The sequence below is a fragment of the Diachasma alloeum genome, unplaced genomic scaffold (assembly GCF_001412515.2).
Source record: "Diachasma alloeum isolate Michigan unplaced genomic scaffold, Dall2.0 Dall_scaffold_00200, whole genome shotgun sequence".
Taxonomy (NCBI): domain Eukaryota; kingdom Metazoa; phylum Arthropoda; class Insecta; order Hymenoptera; family Braconidae; genus Diachasma; species Diachasma alloeum.
In genome coordinates this window covers 2,665,937-2,676,447 of record NW_021680365.1, presented here as the reverse complement: position 1 = coordinate 2,676,447, position 10,511 = coordinate 2,665,937, and the positions used below count along the sequence as shown (strand labels likewise).

At 35.8% G+C, this 10,511-nt stretch overlaps 1 protein-coding gene across 2 annotated transcripts in view; it reads left to right on the top strand.

Annotated features, from left to right (window-relative positions):
* Positions 1-10,511, top strand: part of LOC107035717 (protein Fe65 homolog) — a 168,710-nt gene that overhangs the window by 108,543 nt on the left and 49,656 nt on the right. For both annotated transcript variants that reach the window (XM_015253274.1, XM_015253275.1), the window contains exon 3: positions 4,106-4,403. In XM_015253274.1, coding sequence (XP_015108760.1) covers positions 4,106-4,403 — 298 coding nt within the window. The remainder of the gene's footprint in view (positions 1-4,105; positions 4,404-10,511) is intronic.

Here is a 10,511-nt window from a genome sequence, read left to right as displayed (position 1 = left end):
GGGGGGGGGGAAGCTCTTTTATCCAACTTTTCAGCTGGCAGGATCTCTTTGGAAATTTGTCGAGTTGTAATCACTTTGTTAAGCCCCTCGGGTAAGGTTTCAGGGAGGAATATCGGTGGGAAATGTAGTTGAATATTGTGATTAAATTTGTTAATCAAGGATGTAAAATGCATTTGTTCCTGCGATTTTTAAACTTTAAAAAAGTAATATTTTGGATATTCTTCAGGGTGTAAGTTCATCGATGGAAAATTGTGATTTTTTTTCATCTTAAGGGGGGCCGCACCACTTTTTTTGCGACTCTCTCTATTCATGTCACCAGCGGCGCTGGTGACGCCTGTTTATCGCCCTAGACGTTACCTATCGCATCGCGTAAGTGCTGAATGCATAAGGTCACAGTACGCAGCTTATTGCACTGGGTGACACCGCGATTACAAAATGTAATCGATTACCCAGGATTACGGGACTGATTACACTGATTACCATTGCCTATGTGACAACCGTGATTACCAAGAGCACAGAATGTGATTACATGATTACAAATGATTTCGTCGATTACATTCTGTGATTACCAAACATCTGTAATCATTGGAATGACAAAAAATGGCCTCTTATTAAATATGAATTGATGGGATAATTAATTATTAGAACCTGCAAAGAAATGAGGCAGGAGGGGCCAGGATCAGAACAAAGGAATGCAGTCTCCATCACTCCATCTAAAAAATTTTTTTTTTTTTTTTTTATGCTTATTTTATATCGCTTCGAGTCTGATGAGACTATATGGCGATTGATCAAGACTTTAAAAATGGTTAGATCTCACCATTCTACCCGGCCAGGAATCGAACCTGGAACCTATCCGTTGTGAGGCAACGGCCTTAACCACTACGATCTAAAAATTTGGGCAATTATAAGTGCTATCAGCAAAATAAATTTACTGAATATCTACCATTTATGGAGAATAAAACTTACAAGCAGATAATTCAGGGATAATTCAGTCGTTGGTTCTCCAGAATAAGAAGAAATTTTAACTCTGTTGAATCAATCTTCTACACTGATAGAACGGATTAGTTATTGTTAACGAATGGATTTTGGTTAGAGGTTAGGGTCTATTCGGTCCCACCAAATGTTCATTCGTTAATAGTTAACATTACATTTGAGGAACCTTGTTTGACTTGACTTTCACCATTCAAGTGAACCATTCGTTAACTATTAACGAATATTCAGTTGGTCATATTCAACTCTACCATTCGTTAATAGTTAACGAATGGTTCACTTGAATGGTGAAAGTCAAGTCAAACAAGGTTCCTCAAATGTAATGTTAACTATTAACGAATATTCATTTGGTCATATTCAACTCTACCATTCGTTAATAGTTATCAAATCTCGTTTGGAATAAATGAATCATTCTATCAGTGGACGGACAAATGCTCTGTGCAAAACGCGATGGCTATGCAAGGTTCTGAACCATAAACACCTGGGATTCCAAGCAAAATTGATCCAGGGATCTCTGAGACTTACCGTTGGTAGAAATGACGCGCTCGAAAATTCAAAAACAAAATTCACGGTCTCACTAGAAGCAACTACTAAAGATTACACTGATTACAAATGATTACAGTGATTACAAATGATTACCACTTGATTACCAAAACTTGATTATAAAGATAGTAATCATGTGATTACAATGATTACATTCATTTCACAGGGTTTCATGTACGACGCAGCCGTGACATAAAAAAAATTTTGACAGCGTGTTCTTTATTCGGAATTTCTTTCCTTCAATTCTTATGAATTTCCCAGATTCTTATGTATTCGAATAAAAAAATTAAATTCCCCCTAAGCTTATTTTTATTAAGAACCTCAAAAGATTTAGAGATAGAATTTGATGGCATCACCCCCAATTCGGATTGCAAGCTGTTCTCCCATGAAATTTAATACCCCAGAGGTAAAGAAAATGATGAGAAAGAGGGCGAGAGAAAGAGAGAAAGAGGAGGATAAAAGTAGAGGAGGGAAACCACACTGGAAAGTCCCACTTTGTCGATGAGGATCGATATACACTCGGTGACTCATCGGGGGCGCAGCAAGAAGCCACTGCTCATTTTTGTTCCTCTCTCTCTCTCTTCCACTCAGCCACTGAGATTTTTTTTACTCTTCCCTTTTTATCCACGTGTCCCTCAGCTCAATCCTCTACTCCTCATCTACCGTCTAATACTGAAACCGTGTTCAGAAAGTTTCGTTACTGAAAGAAGGGGTTATCGCTTTGGGCGATTCTCTCAGCCCTCCTTTTGTCTCTTTTTGTACTCTCGTCTTTGTTTCACAAGTATTTCTCAAGCAACATCTGCATTCACACTTTTCACTCCGGTTCCCCGTTTCGTTCTACTCATTCTTGTTGAAATTCTCTTGTCTAATGGCAGCTGGACTTCTCGAGAAACTTGTCCGAGTTTCTGGGAGGGACGTGTTGCGTAATGGAAGTGCCGGAGACATGAATCTGTCACATCGCAGAAAGGACATTCACATCTGGAGAAAATGAATTAACTATTCTGAAATGAAAACTTCTGACCATTTTTTTTATTATCAAGTTCTTTGTAGAAATTATTTTCTCTGATGGAAGTGTTGCACAGAGAATGAAGTTTCTAGTTATTGCTATAATTCGACTCTTCTTTTCTGGTTAATAAGTTATCTCGATAATCATTCAATTTATTAAAAATTTCCGGAATTTGGCTCGCAAAATTCAGACATAATTTTCAACAGTCTAGTCATCAGGGATAGCCAAATTTGTAATATTTTATTACGGTTGAATATTGTAGCCATCAATTAGATAACATCACTCTTGAAGTTTTTTGAGTACTTAAATATCATCAATTCAAATATTCAAATTTTCAACTATTTTATCAACCAATAATCGAGGTAGGAAGATTTATGATTACTTGTGTAATCGAAAATCCCCTTTCAAGAAATTTGAATTATTTATTTAGTTGTAAATTTACAGTCTCATATTAACAATTTTTAAATATATCATTACTTGTAAAAAATCAGATTATTAATATTATATTACTTGAAAAATGAATCAACATATTTTAAACCTTCAATAATGTAAGGGTTGAAACCTCGTATTATGGAAATTTAATATTAATGGGGATCCCTGTAAGTCATTCTCTAGAGCACCATAATTGTCATAATAGAAACCCACCAGGCTCGCCGGTGAATCCCTCGATTGGAGAAATAAAATTTTGGAAAACCGCTTCTCTCAAGTAAATGAATATTCGGCAAAAATATTTCTTTCTCTCAGTGCGCGAGTCAACTTCCCCTCCACCGCCCAAATATCTTTACCAATTTGCCCCATCCACACACAAAAAAAAACTTCATAAATATCTCACAAATTATTATTTAACCATTCAAGCCTCATAACCGCCTATTGTGTGACACATGCCACCCACGAATGTCGCTTTTGCATGAGTCTCATCGTGGGCTGTTGGTGACGCTCTAAAATTCCACCAACATGACAGCTCACACAGGGAGTTATGGACGTATTTTACCGATGTCTGTGCAACATCCTTCTTCGCGGTCTGCGGCTCTTGAGGAGTTTGAGTGAGTGTGCGGTCGGACGTTGAGGCCGTTGGATTTATCTCTGGCATATTCGTATCACCGCAAAATGTTACTGACTACAATGCCATGTATCTCGTGCACAACATCGAAATATCTCTCGTATTTTCACACGCTTCAATCACTTGTGCTTGCCTCATCGTTTTGTGTACTTGACATACCTTTCGACAAATACATTCAACTGCACATAAGCACTCAATCTGAGAAAAAAAGTGAGAGGAAAAATTCAAAACTCGTGAAAATTGAAAAGAGAACGAAAAAAAATTATGAAAAATGTGAATTTAATATTCTCCACGTCCACGATGTTTTAATTAAATCAAATGAATCCCTTTATATAATTAAAAGATTAAACCCCGTATTTACATCCCTGAAGTAGTAAAAACTCACACAAAATTCCCCAACGAATTTATTTAATTTAATTAAAACATCTCTCTGGGCGCGAGTTATTGCTGAATGAGTTATTCATTAATTTCTCTCTTAACAAATTGAAATATTTCAATTCTTCCAGAGAACGGGCTCTTGTCCTTTGAAAATCCCAACTACCATCTGGAATCAGCGCGTTTCGACGATGCACTCAACAGTAATGGCACTGGGAACTCGTTATTCGACGAGTTCTATCAGGAGTTGGTGGTAGGTGGTGGTAGAAGTGGTGAAGTTACAGGTGGAAGTGGTGGTGGTCGACACGCACGTAGAACCTACGCGGCACTCGACCTAGGTAGCATGGGTGTTGATGTTACACAGGGACCTCTGACACAGGAGCCAGTGAGTGCAGAGACACCAGACAATACAGCGAATCACAATCTTGGGTGAGTGGCATTTTCATGAAGCTATTCTACTACTTTTATTGCTGGAAGTGGAAAAAATTATTCATTTGAGGAAATTTGATTGAATGAATATTGTGTTGTGATGAAATATTTTTTTATGGTGAGGAAGAAGTATTTGTTTTCATTGGGGAAAAGGGAATATGGAGACAGGAAAGGTGGGGCGAAATGGACCACTCGTAATCGTTATTTCATAATTATTTTTCTAGAATAATATATCAGTGGAACATCAGAGCTTTCATTTAAGTGCAATTATTTATTGCAGAGAATTGAGTAATTCGAAATTCTATAACGTGAATTTTGCGGGAGATGTTATCCAAAATAATAGAAAATAGTTGAGATATATAAGAAATTGTGGGAGAAGTCAAGTTTCTATAAACAGAGGAATTTGAAAAAGGACCATTTAACACCTATCTATTCATTTTAACATTTTTGTACTGAATATTCATCATCTTATGTGTTTGTTAAAAAAACAACTGTTCATTTGATACTAATAAGAAAGCAAATAAAAATTATGAGCTATTCAAATGAACCATTTATTATGGTGCAAGGAACAAACTTTGATTTATTTATAAAATAAATAAAATTGAGAAAATGATTCACTTTGAGGGAATTGAATTGGATGAACGTTGTGTAGTGATGAAGCATTTTTTTATGTGGAAAAACAATTATTTATTTTCATTGGGGAAAAGGGAATATGGAGACAGGAAACGTGGGGCGAAATGGACCACTTGTAATCGTTATTTCATAATTATTTTTCTACAATAATATATCAGTTGAACATCAGAGCTTTCATTTAAGTGCAATTATTTATTGCAGAGAATTGAGTAATTCGAAATTCTATACCACGAATTTTGCGGGAGATGTTATCCAAAATAATAGAAAATAGTTAGGATATATAAGACTTTGTGGGAGAAGTCAAAATTCTATAAACAGAGGAATTTGAAAAAGGACCATTTAACACCTATCTATTCTTTTTAACATTTTTGTACTGAATATTCATCATCTTATGTGTTTGTTAAAAAGACAACTGTTCATTTGATACTAATAAGGAAGCAAATAAAAATTATGAGTTATTCAAATGAACCATTTATTATGGTGCAAGGAACAAACTCTGATTTATTTATAAAATAAACAAAATTGAGAAAATTATTCACTTTGAGGGAATTGAATTGGATGAACGTTGTGTTGTGATGAAACATTTTTTTATGTGGAAAAACAATTATTTATTTTCAGTGGGGAAAAGGGAGCAAAGTTAACCTTAATTATTGTAAGCTGCAACTTTTCATAATATTACTAAACTGATGCCGATCTATGCAATCTTCCTCCAAAAGTAGACTTTCTCATTTCTTTGCAGATTTAAAAAATGTTTCCTAACGGTTCAATATCGAGATTTAAATTCAGACCTGCACAAAAAATCATTGCAATAAAATCATTGTAAAATGTCCGGAAACTCAGGGTCAAATAAGACTCAAATAAAAGCTCTGAGGTTCGACTCCAAAAATAGAAAAGCATTTCACTGCAGAAAAATAGCGAAAGCACTTGGATATCCTTAGTCCAGCAATAAATAAATAGCTTTCTAGTGTCAATTTATCTCAAAGAAAAATCACTCATACACTCAACCGCATAAATTCCAACAAGATTAAAGAAAAAATCATGAATCCCTCAGCAATCAAACGTATTGACAAGGTGTCAGAGCCTTCCAAGTGACTCGATTAAAATTCCCCGTAAATGTCGTCGACTCTAAATTACGTCGGAGACGTCACGAACGTTTGGCTGTCGACGTTTTCCCGTTGGTAGACTCGATATCGCATTATTCGTTCGGTCCCATTCGTCTAACTAGTCTCCATCGGTGAGGAAGAAAAAAAAAGAGAAAGGTAGAAGGAGAGACGATTCGCGCATAAAAATCCAATTAAGCAGATACTTGTCGGTTTTCCCAGTCCATGAGGCTGATTCCGTGCTTGAGAGTGCGATGGACCTGATTCAAACTCGTTTTCGCATTTTCGAGGTGAATCAAAGGATACAATAACGAGATATTCCACGGGTAAGGGTGTTATTCGGTTTAAACGAAGAGTATAAGTGGGTATGATTAAGGAATGATGCTGATGGGGATTAAAGGAGAATGTCATTGATGGAGTCAAAAATATTGGAGGAGAGGAAAAACTAAGTTCATTAAGGAAACATAAATGAGTTCGGGACTAAAAGATAATTTTTTTATCTAAGGGAAGTCCTCTTTCAGTGAGAACTTGAAGACGGAAATTTCAAATTCCGGAAATTTTTGTCGTCTCCAAGTTCCACTGAAATTTCAAGAAATCTTGTCATTCAAAAATCAAATATTCCGTTGATTTTCTGTTTAAATGATCTGGAAATCAATAGAATATTCAATTTTTCAGTTCAATCATTCTGTAATAATTCAGAAAAATTGGGAAAATTCAAGGAAAAATTGAAAATTCATATCATTTTGTATCTGGATATTCATGTTCTTCTGAAAATTCAACTACTTAAAACTTAAAACTTGAAATTCCATTACCATTTTTTCCTAAATCCGATTCAATTCCACTCTCATGAGATTTATTATAATATTATCCACGAAATTTCAAAAAATTTCTAACAGTGTATAAAAAAATTCAATAGGGGAGGATAGGGCAAAACGAACCAGGCGGTCAAACCGAACCGCAAGGCAAAACGGACCCGTACAGCAAAACGGACGACTGATAGAGATTTGATAATTTTTGTTTCTGCTTCCTTTCGAAACCAAAAAACAAGAATTCACAGTCAGTTGTGATTCGAGTTTATTAGCAAATCTGATCAAATTGCGGTTCAACCACACTTGTTGTCTATAAAACCCCTGTGACGGTTACGATCCAAGAAACTCACTTTTAATTCAACACACTCACTGTTCCTGATTTGAAGGAAAGAAAAAAAAATCAAAATTACCGATTTTCTGTCAGTGGTCCGTTTTGCCCCACCCTCCCCTGGAAAACTTACCGAATTCGCTAGACAATTCTATTGAAATTCTCTAGAAATTCGATGGAATTCTCTAGAAATTCGATTCAATTAAAATTCTAGGTAATTCTCGTTAAAATTCCATTTGTTTTTTACGCAGATTCTATTAGATATTTGATAGGAAAAAGTCAATAGATTTCGGATACTTTTTCCCTGAATTTTTCCATTTTTTTTTCATTATTTTGACTTTCCAGATGAAACACCTCAAGTTGAAATGACTAATTTTCTTCGATCCAGAATACAACATAACGCTAAATATTCAATAATTGAACTAGAATTTTGCAGTTTCAAATTGTAAATTTTCAATGTCGTTCCTTGTACGTTAACAAAAAAAATCTCCCCCCATGATTCCTCGACACTGAATGGAGAACGGCATGAGGCGCGAAAGGCGGTGAATGGGATGAAGGTTGACAATGTCAGAGCGTGTCTACCTGAAAGCTTAGCTGCGTAATTCCAGGGCAATGTATACACATGCCGCAAAACCTCCTATAATGCGATTAATATTAAAGTAGTGTAAACATAACTTGAATGTTGAAGATTAAAATTTAAAATAAATTCTAAACGAAAGTTAATAAGAACAGAAACGTTCTGGTTGAGTTTGTGCTCAATCGCCTGTCTAATATTATTGATAATAATTGATCTATTAGAAGTGCAAAAATAACACAGAGTCTTATGAGAAAATTAACTGTTTAAACAAGGAGATTGAAATCCAGAAAAAAATATCGAAAAATCAGAAAATATGGATGAAAATTCCGTGCGCAGTACACGGAGAGAAATGTACGAGAAAAATTACCGTGCCCGCACAGTAAAGTTGGTTCAGATGGTCTTTCCAGGCCAAATGTACCGCAAAGAGTAGGAAAAAGTACTGTTGCACGAGTCATTTTTCGGATAAATGTGGGGAAAAATTCTTGTGCAGCACGGTAAAATCGAAGCGACAGTGAATTTTTACGAGAAATACGAGAAAAATTATGACACTGACTGGCAAATTTTTCCGGTGCTCTACCAGAATCCTAGGACCCGATCGCGCATTCGTAAGATTTCGGTACTCTTCGTCCCCCCTCCGCAACCACGAACATCGACTCAACGTGACCAGATGATTTATTCCGTCGCCTCCTCTAGCCTCCTCTCTCACATATCTCCTTACTGAAACCCCAGGTTAATGTTTTTCATAATATCAATTCAGTGAAATATTAACTAGTGTTGTGATAAAACGGTTAAGAAATAAAATAAGTGCCCTTTATTTTCGCTTCATGAGGTGTATAACGCTGTAGATATACATTGGCCTGTCAAACGTTCCACATACGTTTGCCGCGCATTCCGCTTTTAATATGGGAGAGAGGATATGGAGGAGAGGTTAAAATAAAATTAATAGGATGATATGCTGAATGACAATGTTTACTCATTTTTAACTATTGAATGAAATTTATCATGTAATAGAAAACAGTCAGGGATCAAGCTTTTATTGTGCGTTACCGGAATTTTTACTATGCAGCACCGGAATTTTTCTGGTGCTAGACAATTGAACCCACTTTACCAGACGGCACGGTAATTTTTGCCTGAATTTCGCCTGAAAAATTCTGGAATTTTTTTCTCCGTGTATGAGAAATATCGTCGACGTCACACTTTTGATAATTTGATGGATCAATTTCTTACATTAGAAGCGTGTTTTGCCTTGTGGTTCGTTTATTATTTATGTTCATTATGTATTCATTCATTTGTTAAAAAGGGAATTAATATCGCTCTTATTGCGTTTAGATTTATACTGATCCATATTGGAATCAACGTTCACTCGGCTAAAAAATTCGATTTTGGCGGAAGTCGACTTTCCCCCTGGAAAAACAGAAAATCTGACCCTTTGAAAATCTGAAAAAAAACTTCTTCAATTTTCACTTTTTCCACTTACTTTTGAGAGTTCTGAATAGCCCGTCGCTTAAATAGTTGGAATCAAAGTTCACCCGGCGAAAAAATTTGATTTTGGCGAAAGTCGACTTTCCCCCCCAGAAAAACGAAAAATCTGACCCTTTAAAAATCTGAAAAAAAAAACTTTTTCAGTTTTCACTTTTTCCACATACTTTTGAGAGTTCTGAATAGCCCGTCGCTTAAATAGTTGGAATCAACTTTCACCCGGCTAAAAAATTCGATTTTGGCGGAAGTCGACTTTCCCCCTGGAAAAACAGAAAATCTGACCCTTTGAAAATCTGAAAAAAAAACTTCCAGGGATATCTGAGACTTGCCATTGGAAGAAATGACGCGCTCGAAAATTCAAAAACAAAATTCACGGTCTCACTAGGAGCAACTACGAAAGATTACACTGATTACAAATGATTACAGTGATTACAAATGATTACCACTTGATTACCAAAACTTGATTACAAATATGGTAATCATGTGATTACACTGATTACATTGATTTCACAGGGAATACAATTGATTACATCAGCGAGGGACTGTGAAATCTTTTCAGTAAAATATAATGATAGTTTTTTAATAATAGTTGCCGTTAGAAGGACGGTGGCAATATACAGTAGTATATATATACCTGCAATAATAAGAATAATAATGATAATAATAATAATTATTATTATTATTATTACCACGCTTGAGCCTGCGAATACCCCCTCGATTTCACCCTATTGCTGCAGATTTATTTCTCTGCGTGCACAAATTCACAGAAATTATCGATTTTTTCGAGCCGAAAGAGTTCTCAAATAGTGTCCCTTGGTATTCAGGCTTGTCACAAACGCAGGAAGAAATTCTAGGAGTGAGAATAGGCAAAAAATTCGAAAGAAAAAAACTAAAATATTCCTCATTTTTTCGCCACTTCCCCTTGTACCCACGGCTGAAAGTTTTTCCCTGAAAATTGAGGTGCAATAAAAGAAAATACTAGTGGTATATCCGCAAGTTTTATCCCCGCGAGAGAGCCAATATTTTTTTCTTACGATCCTTTGCAAAAACTTTTTGATGTCGCCAGTAAAGCTGGATGAATCTCTTCCGAATACAGTCTGTTGGAATTCAACCCGACGTATCAATCCGCGAAAATTCGATAAAACTCGTTTCCCCAAGTTTTCTGAATTACAGTTCCCCCGA